General features: G+C 35.9%; 1 protein-coding gene across 4 annotated transcripts in view; it reads right to left on the reverse strand.

The window, feature by feature from the left end:
- Nucleotides 1-385: 385 nt before the first annotated feature.
- LOC136042368 (WD repeat-containing protein 89-like) overlaps nt 386-23082 on the reverse strand; it is a 76229-nt gene continuing 53532 nt past the window's right edge. For all 4 annotated transcript variants that reach the window (XM_065727337.1, XM_065727334.1, XM_065727336.1 and 1 more), the window contains exons 6-9: nt 18882-19028; nt 15560-15654; nt 8329-8443; nt 386-545 (exon numbers count right to left, since the gene is read on the reverse strand). In XM_065727337.1, coding sequence (XP_065583409.1) covers nt 474-545; nt 8329-8443; nt 15560-15654; nt 18882-19028 — 429 coding nt within the window. In that variant the 3' untranslated portion in view covers nt 386-473. The remainder of the gene's footprint in view (nt 546-8328; nt 8444-15559; nt 15655-18881; nt 19029-23082) is intronic.

The following is a 23082-nucleotide window of genomic DNA, read 5'->3' on the forward strand; positions in this document are numbered from 1 at the left end:
TCTTTGCACGTGATGCATTTACCAAAATCCAGAATTTGAGCAAGATCAAATGATCTTGCACTGATTCTTAGTTGAATGTTGTTATCATTGATTATAACTTAACAGACTGTAACTGTGGTTTGATATTGGTCAATTACGTATGTTACCATAAATATCCGAAATCTGGTTAATGTCGACATTCACCGGTAAATGACCGAAATTTTTTTTTCTCTGCTTGTATTCGATTTGTTTTGTGAGTCAGTTTTTTCACGTCTTAAACAGACTATGGTGGCAAAAGTTATGTTAGTTTAAAGAGCATCGCGTCAAATACGCTACTTTACATAAGTGGCAATGTGATTCCACTATTAAACTTGTAGACCTGCTTTTGGACATCAGTAGATACTAAAACAGTTCATAATTTTATTCTTAATAATATGGTTTATGTCTTGCATTTTTTAGCACATTTACACCCACTTTACCACTGCTTTGTCCGACTAGCTCTTCTTTCGTTCCCTCTTTCCAAACGTTGATAATCCATCTTCACCTCCCGTTATAATACAGCGACTCTAAAGATAAAAGGAATAAGTGTTGTTATTAAGCAAGAGAAGGATCAAGAGATAAATTTAGCAAAATGTAGCCCTCCTGCCTATTCCCCACCATCAGTTTAAAACCTTGGCTGACTACACCCTCACAATGAGGATTAAGCTCGGAATATACACTCGGATTATCAGGGTCCTGGAGTTCAAGGACCCCATAAATTGTAGAAACCTGTTTAAGTTCAACAAGCCTTAAATAAAAAGAGAAAATGGGTAGATAGTCTTGACTGAATAGCCAACAACGCACATATTCTTGCCGACTGCTGTCTATTCTTAAACACCCTGATTGCCACCAAAGCCACCTAACAAGGCACAAGAATGACAGCCGACAGCACTATTCAGTAATGGTCCAAAAAGGCTTAGCAAAATTAAAATGCAAAGTAAAGAAAGCAAAACTTAATGTAATATTGGGTAGAATAAACATTAGCCGAAGAGCCTGAGTGAGGAGAGGAATTAATATACAAAGGAAAGGGCAGATAATAAAATTATGTAATATTAGGCGGAATACACATCAGTTGTAGAACCTGAGAAAGGAGAAGGATTAATATACAAATTTAAGGACAGAAAGTAAAATTAATTCAATATCAGGCAGAATAAACATCAGTTGAAGAGCCTGAGTAAGGAGAATGATTAATATACAAATTTCAGGGAAAAAAGTAAAATTAATTCAATATCAGGCAGAATAAACATCAGTTGAAGAGCATGAGTAAGGAGAATGATTAATATACAAATTTAAGGGCAAAAAGTAAAATTAATTCAATATCAGGCAGAATAAACATCAATTGAAGAGCCTGAGTGAGGAGAGGAATTAATATACAAATTTACGGGCAGAAAGTAAAATTAATTCAATATCAGGCAGAATAAACATCAGTTGAAGAGCCTGAGTAAGGAGAATGATTAATATACAAATTTAAGGGCAAAAAGTAAAATTAATTCAATATCAGGCAGAATAAACATCAGTTGAAGAGCCTGAGTAAGGAGAATGATTAATATACAAATTTAAGGGCAGAGAGTAAAATTAATTCAATATCAGGCAGAATAAACATCAGTTGAAGACCCTGAGTAAGGAGAATGATTAATATACAAATTTAAGGGCAAAAAGTAAAATTAATTCAATATCAGGCAGAATAAACATCAGTTGAAGAGCCTGAGTGAGGAAAGGAATTAATATACAAACTTATGGGCAGAAAGTAAAATTAATTCAATATCAGGCAGAATAAACATCAGTTGAAGAGATTAAGTAAGGAGAATGATTAATATACAAATTTAAGGGCAAAAAGTAAAATTATGGATCGGTATGGATTTTCCCGTGAGTAGGAAAGGTTGGCGAAAAGTAGTCAATTCTGAAAAGCTAAATGATGATACTATGACTAGCAAGTGCCTTCCACCCAAAGCTTGGTATACACATTATTCTTCGACTTTTTCGGTGATTAACTATTACCATACATTCTGTATATACTCGCCATCTTAACCCCCTCTGCAGTAAAATCCTAGTGCAACGCCATATAGCGCTCACATCCTTTTCTCCCATAATTGATGCTGTGAAAAGTTTAAAATCTGATTCAACAGATTGGGATGGTGCTTCTAAGATCCATGTGGCAATTGATTGAACCCCCATTATATCTCACCTTCAGCTTCTTTTTCAAATGTGTCTATGTGCTTCCAGTGTACCAGGGAGTTTTCTTTGTGGCATTGTTTTGACAATTTCAAAAAGTGAAAGTCACCAATTGACTGTTTCACAGATCGACCTATTACTGTTTCTTGTACTATTAGCAAGGTTATTGAGTACATCCTTCTGCCTTTTCTGACTAAGAATATTAATGAGGGTCAAAACCAATTTGGTTTTCGGCATGGGGTGGGTTGTCAGCATGCCCATAAATTATGTTTTCTTTACTGGTTGATAATTCTTCCAAGGAAAATGGCCTTTATATGTGTGCTTTGGATCTTCCGAAAGCGTTTGATAGTGTTGTCCATAGTCACATAATGATTCTTAGGTTTCGGTGTTCAAATTCTTTTCTTCAATTAAACTGCACCAGACACTATTATAAGGATACGATGAGGAGTTAGGCAGGGTGGTGTTCTGTCCCCTACACTTTTTAAGATTTGTATTTATAGTGTGCTGACTAAGATTTCAGGTACATACCTTTCTGGTCTTGCGGATGTTTCTTATCTTGCGTATGCTGACGACATGCTTCTGATTAGCCTTTCCAAAAATGGTCTTTCCCAAATGGTCTCTACAGTTTCTGATGATTGTTCTGATATTTGCCTTTCACTTAATATAGAAAAGTGTGAGTTGATTTCCTGTAACTGAGCTAATGCTCTTCCCCTTCACTGTAATAACTTCACTATTACTCTTGTTGATGGTATCCGTTGGCTTGGTATCTCTATTGCTAACAATCTTTCTCGCTTGCGTCAGCGTACTCCTTATGATGTAAGCAAAAAGATCCAGAATGGCTATTCAAAGATTGTTGCAAACAGTGGGAAGTATAATGAACGTGCGTTGGCCAAACTTTATTCTACTTTCTGTGATCATTTTGTCCTTTTTGCTTTAGGTCTTTTCCCCCTTCTTAAGATAAGTAATTCAAAAACAATCTGGTTAAATTATTTCAAATTTTGCAAGTTTCTTCTGTATTTTCCACCTTGGACAATAAAACAGATTTTTGTTAGCAAAATTTTCAGTTCCTGATATAACATTACAGTTGGAAATTCTACAAAGAAAACTCTCGAGTACAGCTTATGAGCGCCTAACCCCACATCACCATCTTATCCGTTTTTTTTTCGTTGATTTTGTGTATTTTTGTTTTTCTCTTTGTGTTTGTTTATTTGTTCTTATTCCGCCATATTTACTTTATGTATAGTATGGGTGATATATAAATTACTATTAGTATTATTATTACAAATACTCTTGGCAGCCCTATTTCTAATATATTTTTTATCAATAATTCCCTTTCAACTCCATCAAAAACACATCTAAGGTCTAAAAACGCTACAAAAAGCTCATCTTCCTTTTTCCTAGTATATTTTCTAATTAAACTATGTAAAATAAATACTTGGTCTATTGTACTATAATTTTTTCTAAATCCTGCTTGAAACTCCACCAGTCTTTTCCCTCTTTCCAACCATTTGTCTATCCTTCTACACAAAATCTTAGAAAATAGCTTACTTGTTCCCTAATGTTATAAGCCTATAATTCTCATGTTCGTCTGTGTTTCCGCTTTTAAGAGGGGTACCACTATTGACCTTACCCACTGTTTCGTCCATAGGGAAACCTCTATCAACTTTGAAAAGATAGTCGCTATCATCAGTGTTGCCCAAACCCGTATCAACTTCCAAATTATTGCCGGTATTCCATCTGTTCCAGGTAATGATCAACCTCTCATAATTTATTAGAGATTTCCATACTTCATCTTGGGTTACAGGCTGAAAAAGCTCTTGATTTACAAAAATTCTGTAAAAGGTCTATCTGATCGTTGGTTTTCTCTGCTATGTTCCTAAGATTTACATTTTCATCTAATCCATTGTTCCCTCGCATCTCCGTTTCCTCTAAATAATCTGGTCAACTTTTAGCTAGTGGAATCCTCCTTTCTTTATTCCTACACCCTAGCGAACTTTTCACTAACTTCCAAAATTCTCTACTATAAAAAAGTAAAAGATACGGCATTAGGCTTTACAGTCCCTACCGGCGGTGCTAATCTCCGTTTCTTGGCCCTTCAGCCAGGAAGTGCAATGGGGGGTTGGGAGCCGACCACCCTGTGCTTTCGCACACCCTTCCTGTTTACCTTCCCCAGATTTCTCCAGATACCCATTTAGAGCTGGGCTCACTATGGCTAAGCTTAAAGAGTCACGCCACTGACCCACGTCCCAAACTAAACAATTGGGTACACTGGTATTCGAACCCGCGTCCTCTCAGACAAAGGATCCTGAATCCAGCGCACCAATCCACTCGGCCAGAACTTCCAAAATTCTCGACTATCGTTACCTCTAAATGCTTCTCTAATTTCTTTTACCTCCCTGATACTCAAATGACCTCTTTTTCCCCTTTATAAATCTTTTCTACTCTCTCCTCTCCATCTCATATTCCTCAATATACTTTCCAAACTCTTCCTACCCTCTATACTGCTTAAATAACATAATTAAACTATTCAATATATTTCTCCTAGTTCGACACTCGCTGTGAAAAAACTCTTCTCAGACCTCCCTCCCCCATTTGCAACCCTCTCCCCTACTGAATACACTAATTGGCTCCATATGTCTAAAGAACCTTCAACTTCCCAATCTTTTGTCAATCCCGGGCTTCTCTTCAAACTTTCTTGTTCATTTTCTTCCATTATTTTCCTTGAAATGACTTTTCCACCTTAGGAGACACATACAGCGGATTCTTCATATCTAGAGACTCTTCTTCTTTCCTATTCTCTACTGCTTTACTCTTATCTATTATCGTATTTCCCTTTTCTTTTGGTCTCCACCTTTTTTCTCTAAATTTAATTCTATCTTGGCTCTGATTGGCACATGGTCAGACCCCACCAGCGCCAGAACTTCAAAATGAACACATGAAGGCCAAAGAGACAAATCCAGCAAAATAGAATCAATCACATTAGGAGACCTCCCACTATAACAAGTAAATTCTCCGTTACTCTAATCCATTCCTATTCTCCCATTCAAAATTATCAACTTATCATTGTTACAAAATTCCAAAATCGTCCTTCCCCAATTATTATTTTTGCGAAGGTGATCTCTATTCGCCCTCTGCGGAAGAACCATATAATACCATCCCAATTTCTTCCCACTGGTACATCCGTGCAGTCATGAACAGAACAGAGCATCTCCTGTGTCGATCCAACACAAGCGTTGAAATCACCTTGAAAGCAAAAACAATCGGCAGGATACAGTTTTGAAAAGACACATTTTTCCCTCTCAAGAATTGTACAAATATCCTCTTCAGAAAATGAACTGGACTCACTTGATTTGACTTAAGTCTCCTGCCGGGTACTGCTCGGCGTAGAGAGCGACGTCTGCCTCCTCCACCCACTTTGGTCCATGGCGAGTATTTGCTCTTCACCCTGTCTGATGTTTGCCATCGTCAAGAACTCGGACAGGCTGATGGACCAACGTTTCTTCGGTCGGCCGCGAGGTCGCTTCCAACCACCTTTGATAGGGTCGGAGTCATAGATCATCTTTGCGGGTAGATGTGGTGGCATTCGAAGTAGATGCCCGAACCATCGTAAGGTTCGCTCGGCTGCTTGAATCGAAAACCAAGACTGCTTTGTGAGCTGCAGAAACTTCTCATTGCTGACGAAGTCGGACCATCGTAGGCCCTCAATCCTCCTCAGGCTCTTTGCATGAAATACGTCTATTTTCTTGAGGGTTGCAGCTGATGCTTGCCATGTCTCAGCTCCGTAAAGCATCACAGAGCCGACTAGAGCGTTGAAGATCCGCAGTTTCGTTGTGCGACTGATGTTTGGTTTTCGCACAGAATATAATATTTACTTTTGAAGAACAAACTCTAATCCAAACTAAATTACATGACGCACTTTTCAGGTTTAAAACTTTATTCTCCGCAAAAAAAATTCTTTGAGAATAGAAGAGCTTCACCTCCACGTGTTCTTCCATTTCTTGATTTTTTCCTGTGGACACCAAAAATATTCTTCTATAAATATAGGACTTTTCAACCAAGTCTCAACCACTGATATCAAGTCCCACTTCTCACTATTTAACCTCAATAAACCATGGATTTCGTCTACCGCAAACCCTTGAATGTTCCAATGCACAATATTCATAATTTTTTTTTCACCATGGCCCGCAAAGTCCTAATTCCAGTTTCCAGTTCCACCATTTTCTCTCTGATTAAACCCCAGATTTCTTGGCGCTAAATCTTGCCTTTCATAACTAAGTAAGTTTATACGGTCAGGGGAAAAGAGTCTAGTGTTCCTTCCACTATATGTCGGGTCATTAGGGCAAATAACTTCCCCATTCGACCTAATAAGAGGCTTGAATGAGAGCAGCCGGCCCTTTTTGCCGGCTACTCCGGAGTTGTTAAGGCCTGCGGCGGATGGGGTCGCCTCATATCTACAGTCGAAAATGCTATGCGCACTACTAAACGACATCTTCGAATTAGCGCTCTCCAGTGACACTTGGGAAGCACATCTCTCTCTAGCTACATTATTTGTCATTTCACTTTCTAAATTACCTCCTTGCTGTTTCCCATTACTTTATTCCCCCCACATTCTCAGGGTTCTTTAATTCTTCAGTTATGCCTATTTCAAAGATATAACGATAACATTTATTTCTAGTAATCAATTTCAAACCACATTGCTTTACGTCTAATTGATCATTGTTTTTCATTTTATCCATCTCGATTTTTAGTTGGCTTCGTGCCAACATTTCTCGTTCTGTGTACTAAGGACTAACTGATAATTTGTACTGACGTGGATAAACATTTGATTTCAATACGAAGTCTCTGGCAGATACAGTACCAAATTTTATTAAGACAGGGGGAATACCGCGGGTTATTTTAAGCGAAACACATCTCTAAAATCACTAGGGCTTATTTGTGTATTGGAATAATGGTGTTGAAAGCAGAAATCAAATCATCAAAAAGTGAATTACCTCTTCTAATTGGATCAAAGTTATATAAAATAAAGTTACAGCACTTACTATCAGCTTCAAGCCGCTGTGGTTTTGATTTTGTTAGCTCGAGTTCTCTATTTAGGCTAGCTACTTCAGACTGAATTATAGTGCTTTGCTACTTAAATTCATTCACTGATATGTTGCCATTCGCTGAGACGATATTCCCAGATCCGCACTGATCAACAGCAGACCTGTTGAGCTATTGGGTCAATTTTTTATATTTAAGCTCATTTTGTTAATCTTTGCTTGTATATCTGACAAGGTCTGGGCTTGATTCTCTGTCATTATTCCTTTCCTACTAAAAAAATTATTTTAACAAAGAAAGATACATAACTTTCTATGGGCAGCCCCACGCCCTTTCTTCCACCGTAATTCGACGTCACCCCATCTGCTATCTTATCCAATTTTTAACTAGCAAAGTCCGTATTATACAAGCTGTTAAATATCAGTCAAAATATCAACTCATTCACTACTATCTGCCAAACACAGCTTATTCCACATATGATTGAATCAGAAAATGCACTAAGTCAATATAACCAAAAACTGATTCTTCAACATGTAATTCTCTCAGCATTCAAGATTTGTTCGCAAAATGAATGCCTAGTTTGAACAGAAAACTATATTCAGATTAGAAGATTATTTGAAACTTATTAGAGTTAAATTAGAGTTACAGTTCAAAAACAAGGTTGGTCAATAAGCTAAAGACTTTGCACAGGGTAGCATATATGACATTTTTATGGAGCTTTCGTGCAGGTTATCTGAAATTTATTACAGTTAAATTAAGGTTACAGTTCAGAAACAAGGTTGCTCAATAAACTACTGACTTTGAACGGTACAGCCAATAGGACATTTTTTACGGAGCTTTCACGCAATCAAGCTCATATTGACATATGGGTCGTCCAAAAAAGTAACTGACTGATTTTATAGTATAATTTAAATCCATTTTACAAAAAAGTTAATAAGGTGAACAATTTAATCAAAATTCAAAATAAGAACAAAAAAAGACACATATTTATAAGAATGAAGTTAAAATACCAATATTAGTACCTTAGATTGATTGTTTAATTTATTACATAATATTAACTAATTAAAATCACTACCAAGATTCAACAATTAAGATAATTACCTTAGGGTTAGCACAAACGGCTCTAAAAATTTGATTTTCAAGCATATCCTGGTCTATAAGCGAAGAATAGCCTTTAAATTTCTTCTTATGTAATTGCAGCACTCGAAGACAGCCACTAGAAGAGACAAATTTTTTAAAAGCAAAAAGAAAGTTTAAGTTACGCCAGGGAAAAATTAGACGCTCTGGAACATGAAATTCTAAACTTTCGGATGATAAGAGGATAAAGTATTTTTCTACGCAATATAAAATGTTAGTAAATAGCATGAAACCACTACCACCCACACTTGGTCGTTTTTAGTTTCTATATTCTCAATATTTATCAAAAAGTGCCATTTCTAAGTAGGTTGCTCACTAAATAGTCTAGAGAATAATTAAGACAATTTCTAGTCTTTTTTTATCATCTGCAGTATATCATAAAGCGCTTTCCATGGATATATTCTTAATATGCATTCCTAAATAAATAGACTAACTGGGCAAAAACTTCGTGCTTGTGATCCTTTCTGACAGAATTTAAAGCGTAGATGGAATGTCTTTTTGATGGGATATACATTTGAGCATTCTTACATTTGAATCATAATTTTTATAAGATCATCTTACTGTGTATTGGGTAACACGTCTTCTTGACGCGCAGTATGGCAGCCAATAACAATAAAGATCCACCAGAACCACTAGTGGTACAAAGGACATCCAATTGACGTTTCAGTTGCTGCTTTTTTTTAAGGACAGGTAGCGAGCCTATTGCCCAGCCTTGCGGTAGGCAGAATCAAACCTCAGGCCCTATGTTTCCGAGCAAAGCATCAACCTGGTGTGCTAACACACGGTGGAGGCAGAGAAAGTCTGGGGTAAATCCTGAACATAACCTCCTACTTTTCACCGACCACTGCCAAGTGGCAGGAGAAGGTAAAAAAAAGAACGAGGAGGAATAAAATTATATTGTGCCTCTATATATAAATATATATATATATATATATATATATATATATATATATATATATATATATATATATATATATATATACATATATATATATATAAGTTTACGTAATTTTTCAAGTGAAAGTTACGTAATTTTGGCTAGTCATGAATAACAAGAGCTAGGGGCACATATGGCACTTGTGACGAGGTCGGCAGAGCCGAGAGCTCATATGGAAGGATTTCTAGCAAAATTCTAAGAATCAATAGATTTGATTTAAAAGGAAAATCAGAGGCTTAATGTCGGTCGGGATTTAATAAGACCTCTGAGTCACGAGGTCCTTCTAAATATCAAAATTCATTAAGATCCGATCACCCACTCGGAAGTTAAAAATACCTCAATTTTTATAATTTTTCCTCTCCCTTCAGCCCCCCCCCAGATGGTCGAATCGGGGAAAACGACTTTATCAAGTCAATTTGTGCAGCTCCCTGACGCGCCTACCAAGTTTCGTCGTCCTAGCACGTCCAGAAGCACCAAACTCGCCAAAGCACTGAACCCCACCACCTAACTCCACCAAAGAGAGCGGATCCAGTCCGGTTACGTCAATCACGTATATACGACATTTATAAGCGTTTTCCAAGATTTCCGGTCTCCCCCTCCAACTTCCCATCCCCCCCAATGTAACCAGATCTGGTCGGAGTTTGAAATATAAGCTCTGAGACATGAGTTCCATCTAAATATCAAACTTCATTAAGATTCGGTCACCCGTTCTTAAGTTAAAAATACCTAATTTTTCTCATTTTTCCAAATTAACAATCCCCAGCTCCCTCAAAGAGAACGGATACGTACCAATTAAATCAATCTCGTATCTATAACTTGTGCTTATTCTTCCCATAAAGTTTCATCCCAATCTCTCCACTCCAAGGGTTTTCCAAGATTTCCGTTTTTCCCCTCGAACCCCCTATGTCCCCGGATCCGATTCGAATTGACAATGGAGCATCTGCGACATAAGATTCTTCTATATATCAAGTTTCATAAAGATCCGATAACCCATTCGTAAGATACCTCGATTTTTACGTTTTCCAAGAATTCCGGCTTCCCCCTCCCACTCCCTTCAATGTCGACTTAATGATTTAAAATGCGAGTTCTAAGCACAAGATCCTTCTCGATATCAAATTTCATTAAGATCTGATAACCCGTTCGTAAGTTACAAATACCTAATTTCTTCTAATTTTTCCGAATTACTCCCTCCCCCAACTCCACCAAAGAGAGCGGATCCGGTCCGGTTATGTCAGTCACCAATCTTGGACTTGTGCTTATTCTTTCCACCAAGTTTCATCCTGATCTCTCCGCTTTCAGTGTTTTCCAAGATTTCCCGCCCCCCCCCCTAATGACACTGAATTCGGTCGGGATTTAAAACAAGAGATCTGAGTTTCGAGGTCCTTCTAAACATGAAATTTCATTAAGATACGATCATTCTTTTGTAAGTCAAAAATACCCCATTTTTTTATTTTTTAGAATCTACACTCCCTCCCATTTCCCCCAAAGAGAGCAGATCCGTTCCGGTTATGTCAATCCCGTATCTGGGACTTGTGCTTATTCTTTCCACCAAGTTTCATCCTGATCTCTCCGCTTTAAGCGTTTTCCAAGATTTCCAGCCCCCCCCCCCCCTGCAAATGAAACTGGATCCGGTCGGGATTTAAAACAAGAGATCTGAGTTTCGAGGTCCTTCTAAATATGAAATATCATTAAGATGCGATCACTCTTTTGTAAGTCAAAAGTACCTCATTTTTTTTATTTTTTAGACTCTACACTCCCTCCCAACTCTCCCAAAGAGAGCAGATCCGTTCCGGTTATGTCAATCCCGTATCTGGGACTTGTGCTTATTTTCACCACCAAGTTTCATCCCGATCACTCCACTCCAAGCGTTTTCCAAGATTTTAGGTTCCACCCTCCCCCAGCTTCCCCTTCACCGGATCCGGTCGGGATTTAAAATAAAAGCTCTAAGACACGATATCCTTCCAAATATCAAATTTCATTAAGATCCGATGACTCCTTCATAAGTTAAAAATACCTCATTTTTTTAATTTTTAAGACTTAACACTCCTTCCCCAACTCCCCCAAAGAGAGCAGATCCGTCCCGGTAATTTCAATCACGTATCTAAGACTTATGATTAGTTTCACCACCAGGTTTCATCCCGATCCCTCCACCCTAAGCGTTTTCCAAGATTTTATGCCCCCCGAACTCCCTCCAATGTCACCGGATCCGGTCGGAATTTAAAGTAAAAGCTCTAAGGCACGATCCTGGATCCAGTCGGAATTCAAAATAAGAGCTCTGAGACATGATATTCTTCCAAACCTAAAATCTCATTAAGATCCGATCACTCCTTCGCAAATTACAAATACCTCATTATTTCTAATTTTCATAATTAACCCCCCCCCCCCAACTCCCCCAAACAGAGCAGATCTGTTCCGGTTATGTCAATCACGTATCTAGGACTTCCGCTTATTTTTCCCACCAAGTTTCATCCCGATCCCCCGATTCTAAGCGTTTTCCAAGATTTTAGCCCCCTTCAACTCCCCCCAATGTCACCGGATCTGGTCAGGATTTAAAACAAGAGCTCTGAGACACGATATCCTTCCAAACATCAAATTTCATTAAGATCCCATAACCCGTTCGTAAGTTAAAAATACTTCATTTTTTCTAATTTTTTTTCCGAATTAACCGATCCCCCCCCCCCCTAGATGGTCAAATCGCGAAAACGAAAAAGCGAAAACGCGAGAACTATTTCCAATTTAATCTGGTCCGGTCCCTGATACGCCTGCCAAATTTCATTGTCCTAGCTTACCTGGAAGTGCCTAAAGTAGCAAAACCAGGACAGACAGACCGACAGAATTTGCGATCGCTATATGTCACTTGGTTAATACCAAGTGCCATAAAAATGAAACGACTTGAAATGTCAGGATCTGAATCGTGGTTGGATTCGGAAATGTCAGATAAAGAATTTTTAAAGGGTAAAGGCTGGCGCATTAGAAACAGGAGCAGTAGATAAAACAAACAGTAAAAAAATTCATGGCTGCTTTTCATTTTAATGCACAGTCGATTATCCTTTGGAAACAAATTCCACATTTAAGTGGTGCTTGGTATTGTACTGGACATGGGAATTTTTTTCAGGGCGCATTTTCCAATGGTCTTTGTCAAACTAGTATTTTGAAAAATAGCTCAGAATTTATAAAGAAAAGTCTTGTTTGTCATTTTGTATTAGTCATTACAATTAAAAAATAATCTTGCGAATAAACAAAATCTATAAATCAATCAAACGCTTTCACACCCAAATCTAAAAAAAAGTTAAGAAGTCGACTAGATCATGTTAAATTCTGAAAAAAAACCAATAGTCTGATTCAAAATTCGATTTCTTAATAATTATTTATTATCAATATTAACGATATTATTTTATATTTTATCTCTTTAAAGAAGCAGTAATTGCATGTTTATTAATGGATTTACACATTCTTTCTTGAAAACGGCTCCATATTTTTTTTTTGCCAAAATTGGCATTCTTGGATTTTCTAGCCTGAAAAACGATGTAGATAGGTCAGAAGTTTGACAAATTCATTAAGAGCCTAACTTTTCGGAAATTAATTTTTCTTGTGGTTCATCTTTTACTATTACAGCTAAGAAAACGCCACGAGGTTTCTTTCTGTGTTTATATATCTAAAGGCAAGGTCTTAAGAGTAAATTTGCGTTCAAAATTATGTATAAAAGAGGAAAAATGAAAATTTTCATTCATGTAAAAGTTTACTGTAAACGGCTTATAGAGCAGAAACTGGAAACAGCAAAAGTATTTCTATATTTTTTAACAAGAGATTACAACTATTCGAAAATCCAAATAAAACAAAAGTTTCAAGCTTAGTAGACAATCGGTCTTTTCAGAATTCAAATTTGTTTCAACTATTTTATCTCTTTAAACGGGTCAGATATGTTTTTGAAAAATATACCTATGAAAAACATAAGTATGAAAAATAAACCAAGAGGAAGGCCCCCGAAAAACACAACATTGTTATAAATGATAGTTCCTTGGATAAAAAGAAGTTTTTGTACAACCACCTGAACAATCAACAATATGGACCATCATGTGAGTCTAGACCAATACGGGTAGCAAAAGCAAAGGGCGTTGACATATTATTTGAAATACTGAAAATACAAAATGAAGAAGAAAGAAAAATGCGAGTAAAAGACTTGCAAAAACGAGGATCAAAACGAATTAAAAACGAAACTGAAGAAGAAAGAATTATGCGGCTATAAGGAATGCAACAATGAGAATCAGAACGTGTCCAAACGAAAGTGAAGAAAAAAGACGCTTGCGGTTTTAAGACACGTGACACCGAGAATCAGGACACGCCAAAAACAGAAGTGAAGAACAAAGACCCTTGCGGTTAGAAGACATACGACACTGAGAATCAGAAACCGTAAAAAATGAGAATGAAGAAGAAAAAAAAAATTTGGTTAGAAGAGCAGCGACGTCACAATCATCGACGCCAACAAGGTATGGCACAAAATCCAGTACAAACTAAAAAAATGTCGTAAACTATGAAAATGTTATATCTAAGCTATTGATACCCTTCAATAATGCTTGTACTCACTGTAGAGCTGTAGAGGACTGTGGAGCACTGTAGAGCTCCATTTTCCTGATGAAAGAGTAGCAAACAAAGTTAATTCATTTAGAGATCCTTGTTTGCAAGGTGAATGAATTGGTTTGCCTTTATTAGGACGTTACTTACTCACTAAACAGCGACAGTGAGAGTTAAAAGCAACAGTAAGAATGAGAACGTGTCAATTTTTTTTTTGGAAAAACTGTTATTTTTTGACATGCAATTACGAAATACATATATCACGAGTTTGAGAAAATTCATTTGGAGCTTTAATTATGGAAAAAAAATTTCATGTGCGACGTCATATTTTTGAGAGCATTTTGAAAGAGTAGATTATATTATTTCCCTTTTAGGAGTGATCATATCATTTTTATGTCCATGACGCATGCAACATTACAGAAAGAACATAGCTAAGCATAAAATTCCAAGAATAACGAATCTATTTACAGAAGACGTTTTACTCACTTTCATAATGCCTAGAGGACAAATAAATAACCTAGAATATCAAATGTGACAAGACCAATCCGAACAACTACCAATCTGAAAAAACGTCTGAAGTAATGATAAAACATTATAAAAAAAACAATGAAATACACAGTTAATACTTGCATCAACGACAATTACAAAGAGTCAAACACAAAAGTGACGGAAAAAGAAATATACGGTTAGGAGATAAGCAACAGGAAAAATTAAAACGAGTCAAAATTAAAGTGAAGAGCAAAGAAATATGCGGTTACAGGACGTGCAACAAAGAGAAGAAGAGCAAATTAAAATGAAAATGAAGAGCAAAGAAATATGCTGTTGGGCATTATTTGGTGGCAAAAACGAACGGTAATTAACTTCACCATTGGTTAGTATTTTAGAAGCACAACGAAACCTCTAGTGACTTGGTACAGTGATCATATATGATTCTAAAAAGTGGGCACTTCGGAAGAAAGAGGATTTGTTAGATATTTTCCAGAGAAATTTTCAACGGATAGTTTTGGGTAGCCATTTGAAAGAATGTGTGTCAAGCAGTAAGCTGTACGAAAAATGTGGTTCTATCCCTCTTTCTATGGCTATAATGAAGGAAAGGTTAAAAAATGAAGGATATGTTTTGAGGTTGATGGATTACGGATTGTCAAAGATCGTCCTTTTTGGCTACCTATCTAGAGCCAAACGAAAAGCAGATCATCCCCGGAGGGGGTAGAAAGAGGACATAAGAAAGGCTTTAAAGAAAATTGAAACGTCTTGGAAGGGGGTAAGGAGAGAATAGTTTGAGATGGAAGAGCAGATGACTTTATGTGGCAGTGAGTTGTTAGTTGCAGCAGTAGTAGTAGAATAAACAAAATTAAGGTTATATGATAAATGATGCTTTACAAACTAAACTAGCTTAGACTAGCGCAGGTACGCTACATAAAAAAAAATCAATATTATAAGAATAAAAACATAACAAAAACTAAGTCAAGCATCAACTACTGAGTCTAGGCGTTATTGTTAAAATTTCTGGTAAAATAAAAGACAAATTGCTGAACATATTTCTCAGTAGTGGAAACTGGGTGTACCATTAGATGCGGACAATTCTTATTCAGTTAGCGTTTTTAATGTTTTTACACCTAGATTTATTTCCGTCCTTAGAAAAAATGGATTTTGAACAGTAACTTCAAAAGAAAAGGATATACCAACCTGTGTTTTCTTTTAGATCCTCCAAGAATGAAAACATCATCACTGTCATCAAACTGAAAACTGTCGACAAGATAACATGCTTCTGGGGATGTTCTCTGAAATAAAAAAAGACTTTTCATAAGGAAAATGCTTTTTAAAGTGCCAGGAGCATCAAAATGAAAAGTATTTTCGGCCCTTATGGCACGTATTAGGTCTATCCATAACTGAGAATCTTGATTTTCAAACATTTTTCTTTTGGTTGTTTCAAAATTATGATGCTTCAGGGCAGTATCATATTATTATCAGTGTTGCCACGTAGAGCCGACAAAATATGAATGCATAATAATTTGTGAAATTTGACGACGCCTTTCTTCTGTAAGAATTCAACTCCTGAAGACAACTACACTTTAAAAACAAATCTAAACCTTTTTGAGCTATTTGATGCCGTACGATTTAGCCTATTCTTTGCAGATTTTCCGCCCTCTTGATTTAGCCTTTTTTTGCTGATTTTCGACCTACGTTTATTTATTTTAAATTAGGATAAATTTACTACAGAAAGCCACACAACTGGATATGGAGGTCTTTGCCATTGAAATTTTAGTTTCCAATTTTTCATAATATTTTTTTAGATATGTAGGGTCGTGTAAATTTCAACTTAACCAACCAAATAAATCATATTTAATCTTAGATATCCTTTACACCTTAATAATCTTTAAAATTTACGATAAAAGAAGCATCTTTAACAAAATTTTGGTACATATTTGTTATTTTAAATTATATCATGGCTATAGCAGTAGCTGCAACCTAATAAGGACCTAACCACAGCCCATAGTAACCAAAAATTAAAAACCACCTTTAGAAACAAACCGCCTAGTGAGAAAAAATTACCGTTTGACAGTAATCCAGAAATAGATATAACTAGTGTTTGGTTCATCTTAAAGATAAAAGTTTTTTTACAAAAAGAAATGTATGGTAAATTAAAAATAGCCTGAAACTCCGCAAAAATAGCCCCAGATCGAAATACAAAATGCACCATTGTGTAGTATGGCTGAAAACCTTCAATTGGGAAATTGGAGTCCCCTACCTGGAACAGCAATGTAGGAGGTAGGAGGGTAGGAGGTAGCACTGCATGGGTCTCATTTTTTTCTCTTTATACAAGGCTAGCAAGTTTGCCAGAACATCATAGAGATGTTTCATGACTCATTAAAAAAAAAATTCCCATATCTACATGCTTTTTATAAATTCCATCATTGGCGAGTACCAAATGGCACTAAAATGGCCCTTTTAGTGCCATGCCTCATGTCGAAAAGTAGGGGCTATTGGGTTACCAGAACTTCTAAGAGAGATGTTCAATGGCTCACTTGAAAGCTATTGCTCATATATACGCGTTGTTTTTTTTTATCAATTCTACCATCCGTAAGTGCCATATATCACAAAAATATATCACAAAAGTGGCAGTTTTGGTGCTACTTCTTAAATGGAAAAGCTTGGAAATATAAAACGGTACCATTGTAATCATTATGCTCCAAGATACTTTACAGGAGGTCTACAAAAAACCCTGCTGCATACTCCCTCTCCCTGTCCCCTTATTAATTTTAGCAAATCCTCTACTCACTAGCAGGCTACTGCTAGTTATTATTATATAAATATACTAGTTAATTTATTTATAAATATATTAGTTAATTTATTTATAAATATACTAGTTAAATAAATATACTATATTTATTATTTATATATATACTATAAACTATACTAGTTTATATACTAATATTATATATTAGTATATTAATATTATATAATAATATTAATAGTTAATAGTTATTAATATTATATAATAGTTTATATACTAATATTATTATTAATAGTTTATATACTAATTATTATTTATATATATATATATATATATATATATATATATATATATATATATATAGTATATTAATAAATATACTATATTAATTTATTTATAAATAAATATACTAGTTAATTTATTTGTTATTTTAGGTATAAGCCTATTCTCTAGCTTCAAAAAATTATGCCCTAACTCTTGATTCTGATTGGTCAGTCGAATCTTGTTTGTAAAACTGAACAATGTTGAGCTCGAGAAACTAAGAACAGCACAAATAATTGGGGTAAATTTTAATTCAAGAGCCGCTTAAGGTATTAAGTTGAAACTTTCAAGACATGCTGAGAGGGATGTTGAATTGAACAAAAGGCAATATATCAAAAAGCGATGTTAAGGTGAAATATTTAGAGAATGGTTAAGAGATATTAAACAAAATCAAAATACACTATGTGCATGCAGGTTGTCACAACGGATGCCAGTAATATCTCTTCTTTTTTTCAAAACTTAGAGCATTAATTTGAAATTATCAGGGTATGTTGAACTAACACATGAGGAATTTTGATTTTAGTGACTAACGCGACTATAATATGGCCCGAGCATCAATGTTACTAAAATCTACCCTAGTCCAAGGACTGTGGGGGACTAATAACCCAGAAAATGTAAAAATATACAAATGTAAATATGATTATTGTTACAAAAAAATATTTGGTTCCTTTTGAGGAGGCAACTTTAATATCTATTATAAATGACCAAACTCAATCTTTTGAAGAGGCGATTAAGATCAAGAATATATAAACATAAATTTGGCTATAAATAGAGACGCAGGAGGTATTTCCTTAAGCTCAATTTATAACAACTGAAAATCAAAAGACCCGATCAAGATTTTCGTCTAGTTTAATTTAAGACAACCTGTCCACATATCTAATGAAAATCGAAATTGCAGAAAGGCGAAGTCTATTGCGAGGCAAGAAGGCTTGTCCAATCCAACTGGTGAATTCTCTTTCATTTATTTCTGGCTATTTTTTTTTCTATTCATTATCTTTCCTCCTCTTTTTAGGTTCACTTCAAAAAGTTGATTTTTTTTTTTATGAGCACTGATAACGACTAGGAGGAGGTCCTTGTAGAAATATTTGCTTGTTTTTCGCCTTCATATTTTGCCGTAGCTGACATAATTCTCGTTTTCTCACCTATTTGATTTATTTTTCATTTATTATATCCTGTCCTTTCTTGGTTTCATACATCAATGGCTCTGGAGTGTCTTCATCCTTGAGGTATACAGAAAAAAAAGTGAACAAGAGAATGGTTCAGAAGAACAGTTGAACAAGCTCTGTTGAGAATGAAAACAAATGATAATAGGCAGATTTGATAAGCTTCAAGGCAAAAGAAAATTACACGGAAAAGGAAGCAAAGAGAAAGGATTCAAGAAAGTAAGGAGATAAAAATATGAACAGCAATAGGGATAGAGAGAGTTAGAGGTTAGAGAGATGATGATGTTACCATAAGCGCTTTTGACAATATTTCCCTTTCAAATTTGAATGAAGGCATACTCTCTTCAATGTCCCATAGCTGATATTCTTCAGACTGACAGACTACACCCAAATGGTTATAGATGGCATTGCTTCTTTTCAGCCATTTCAAAGTGTCCTGCAAAACAATGAAATAAAAATAATTTAAAAGCAACTATTAAATTCACTTTAAGTTACTACCTAGCAAATTGTCAATAGCTGTCACCCATTGATAGGGAAGCAGGATATTAACTGGCGTTCAGCCTCTATCTTTATATTAGGTAAACTTCGAAAAAAAAATATACAGACCTACTATAGGAGTGAAAACAGTTACTTTTAAATCTTAAAAAAAAAGTTGAAACCGATGCGAGTTGTAATTATCACATTTTTTATCACATAAGCCAATAATTATCACATAGCCAAGTTTATAGACTAATTACCCTTATTTTTATCAATCACCTTTAACGCTGGATCTTTCCACCTCCAGTTTTATTTGAAACTTGAAAGCCGTACTGATATTTTGGGCTAGTTTCTTTAAGGTAGCCTAGCACAAAATGAATTTAGTTGAAGAAATTAAGAAAAAAGGTACAAACCAAATAAAATTTAGCTAATTTTAAATAGTTTGTTAAATTTGTCCTTTTCAGAAATTGACGAGCTTCGTAAATGATTTCCGCCATATCTGGGAGCAGGCCTCAATTTGAGGGAGGGCATTAGCCCCTTTTCCTAGATTTTGCATATAAAATACTCCAGCTAGGCAGCCTCACTAAGACAGAAGGGCGGCAACAGCCATGTCAACCTAACCCTGGCGGACACCTAACACGAAGAAAGGGTACCCTCAGACTGGGAACCTGTCGGTTTAATATATTCCTGCGGATCAAAGCAAAGCAAAAAAAAACTGATAAAAAAAAACACACTTCTGGTTTCTACTTTCCCAGCAAGCGATAAATGGGAGATTTCAGCGACTCCAACAAAAATCAACAAGTCGACCACTTCAAACGGCGACACTTCAACGTAAAACGTCAAAAATACCACACTGTGGGGGCTAAAATGCCCGTCCAAGCCAAGACCTGAAAAAAAAGAATGGAGAACAAATACAAACTTGGCTTAACGCCGTTAATTCTGAAATCGAGCCAATCAGTAATTTACAAGGACAAGGTCACATAGAGGACAATTCATGGCTTGAAATCGCCACCCCATTAACCCGACCCCAACCTGCGGAACACAGAAACCTGCTCTATCACAGGGGTGAATGGTATGTAATGAGAAGTTTTTAGACAGCTACAAAACTGGTTTATTGGCTGCGTCCTCCTGAAACCCAGGCTCTTTACACTAAAGCTCTATAGTGTAAGAATGTCTTTGAGCTCGTTCTGATAGAATTGAGACAAAAAGTCAAACAGATGACAAAAAGTCCACATAGCCTCCACTATGACCGTGAATTATGTATATTAGACACTACTCGCAAATTGGCTTAGTAGAAAAGCTTTTAAGCATCGTTTGCTATGCTTAGATTCCCAGAATATCCCAAGTGTATGATTTGGAAATGACAAGGATGCCTAAGTAAAACAAAAGACACTATGTACATCCAAAACAAAGAAACAAATCTGAAAACAAAAAGCGGGCCAGTATGAAGGAAAAGAAAAGAAGAACAATCAAACGAATATTTCACCCGTATACAACGAGGCGTCTTCAGCATAGAGAGGCAAAAAAGCAAGAAAAACGAAAAAATAGAACCTAAAACTGAAATAATATGAATAAAACACATATAAAGCTAAAAGAGCCTAACTATAAAATCAATACTGACACATAAAATTAGCCAACTGCTTCTATGAATGCACAAAAGCGACTGGCAAAAACAAAACAATAAGTTTAAGACTTAAAATGGACTTGATCATTCTCCTGAGAAATAATCTTTGCGTTAGCATGTAATGCTGCTAATCTTGAAAAGAAGTTATGACTAAGAATACAAGAAAAAAAGAAAAGAAAGGAGTCCAAAGGACATTAGAATAAAAGTATTTTGCCAAATCATTCCGATCTTAGTTCTATTCATACTGAAAACCTGGATAATCTAAGAGTTTTTCTTCATAGAATTATATCTTCATCAGCATCACCATGCTGAAATCAGCAAAAAATGCAAATGGCTAAATTTGAGGACACTTTTCGTCTATAACAATTTGTTATTTCCCAAAGACAACTAGACAGGTGCTCCCAAAGACATCTGTTTGGAATGTATACTTCTAGCTAATTTTTTGCTGATTTTTTCACCCAGCTTTTTTAGTATTTGGCATCACTGCAACCAAAAACTGCACAATTGATAATTTTCTTACAGTAACTTGTTTTCAATAACTCGGTTTCTTGTTTGTACGCACGTATGTATTTTTTTTCACTTAAATTTTTGACCAGTCATTGAACTCTTCTGAATGTTCAATTACTTCTAAATTTTATTTGTAGCCTATATATCTTACCGTGAATGTACAAAATTGGTGAATGTCGACATTCACCTTTGAATGTCCGAAATACCTCTTTTTCTCCTTAGAATTAGTCAGCGTTGCCCGACAACATTTTCAGTTTTCTACAAGGTTTGATGGTGACATATTAGATTAAGTTTTTAACCAATTTCTGAGATTTATGACCTAATTTAAAATACCCAAACTAACCTAACTTTACCGTTTATCATCAAAGCTTGCATAAAACTGAAAAGGCTGATACGCACCATAGTCTGCTTAAGACTGAAAAACTGACTTACTATGCTAATTGAGTCAAAGCAGAGAAAATGAAATTTCGGACATTAACCAGATTTCGGACATTCACAGCAACATATTCAGTTTCGATAACAGCACAGTAATACATTAGAAATATCCCGTCTTGGATGCTCAATTGGTTATTTGTCACTGAAATTTGTGAGCAATTGTTGACTACTTCCGAACGTTCAATTGCTTCCAAATGTTATTAGTATATACATTTTCGACGACAGCGCAGCAATAAAAGAAAATCTCCCCTCTAATAGACTCCCTCCTCACCCCATTTTTGACAAGACTACATCTTAATAAACAAGATGACAGAACAAAGAAATCACATCACTCAATATTTTGCCGCTTAGATTTATGAGAGATTGTTAACCATTTCCAAATTCTATCATTACTGACACTTTCCATGACAGCGCAATAATATATCACAAATCCCTTTCCTTATATACCCTCCCTAAATTTTCAACAATAACTACATCTTAATGCACAAGATGATAGAACAAACAAAGACGTCACTTCATATTCTGTCACAAAATTTTCTGGACACTTGTTGACCTTCCAAATGTTCAATTACTTTCAAATGTTATCAGTATTACACACTTTCGATGACAGCAAAATAATACATCACAAATCTCCAGTCTTATATTCTCAATTTTTGACAAAAACTACATCTTCCTGAACAAGGTGACAGAATACGCAAATGACATCAGTTCAATGAGAGTTTAGTTGCTCCAAAATACTATCAGTGTATACACTTTCAATGACAGCACAATATTACAACAAATGACGTCATGTATGGTAGTTTATGGCCACTTCATGGATAACAAAGAAAAAGCTAATCATAAGCAGCACAATTGAGCTGCCTATACTTGACCAGGAAACTTCGCATAAAAGAAGTTGTAGGAGAAACTTCGAAAGGGGCTCATTCGATTGGAAATTGAGAGTTCTATTGTCCTAACTAATTGTCAAAAGGGATTAGAGGGGAGCCTGCCCCCCTGCCTTCATCGTTTTCCGAAAACATCAAATCAAAATTTGGAGATAGCCATTTTGTTCAGTATATTTGAAAGGTCCCGTAATTGTGGTCTTGAAGATTAAAACCTCCCCCATCAGAGCTCTCAGGGCAATGATTGCAAGTTATGCCCCGGGGTCATACAAGAATTTTACGGAAAAGGTGATCGGATAAACGTTGGAGGTCCCTCATCGGATTTGAAATTGAAAGTTCTAGTGCCCTTTTCAAAAGTTGACTGTGATTGTACGGCAATCAGCCCCCATCTCGCCCATTCTATCCCCGAGCATATTCAGTCAAACGTTTGAGATAGCCATTTTGTTAAGCATATTTGATTGGTCCAGTAATTATGTAAATAAGAATGCCCCCCTCCCCCAAGACCCTCAGGGCAATAACTATAAGTTATATTAGTTGCCCATATTAAGATTTAATGTTTTTATGGT

Source organism: Artemia franciscana, unplaced genomic scaffold, assembly GCF_032884065.1.
Source record: "Artemia franciscana unplaced genomic scaffold, ASM3288406v1 Scaffold_1179, whole genome shotgun sequence".
Lineage (NCBI taxonomy): Eukaryota > Metazoa > Arthropoda > Branchiopoda > Anostraca > Artemiidae > Artemia > Artemia franciscana.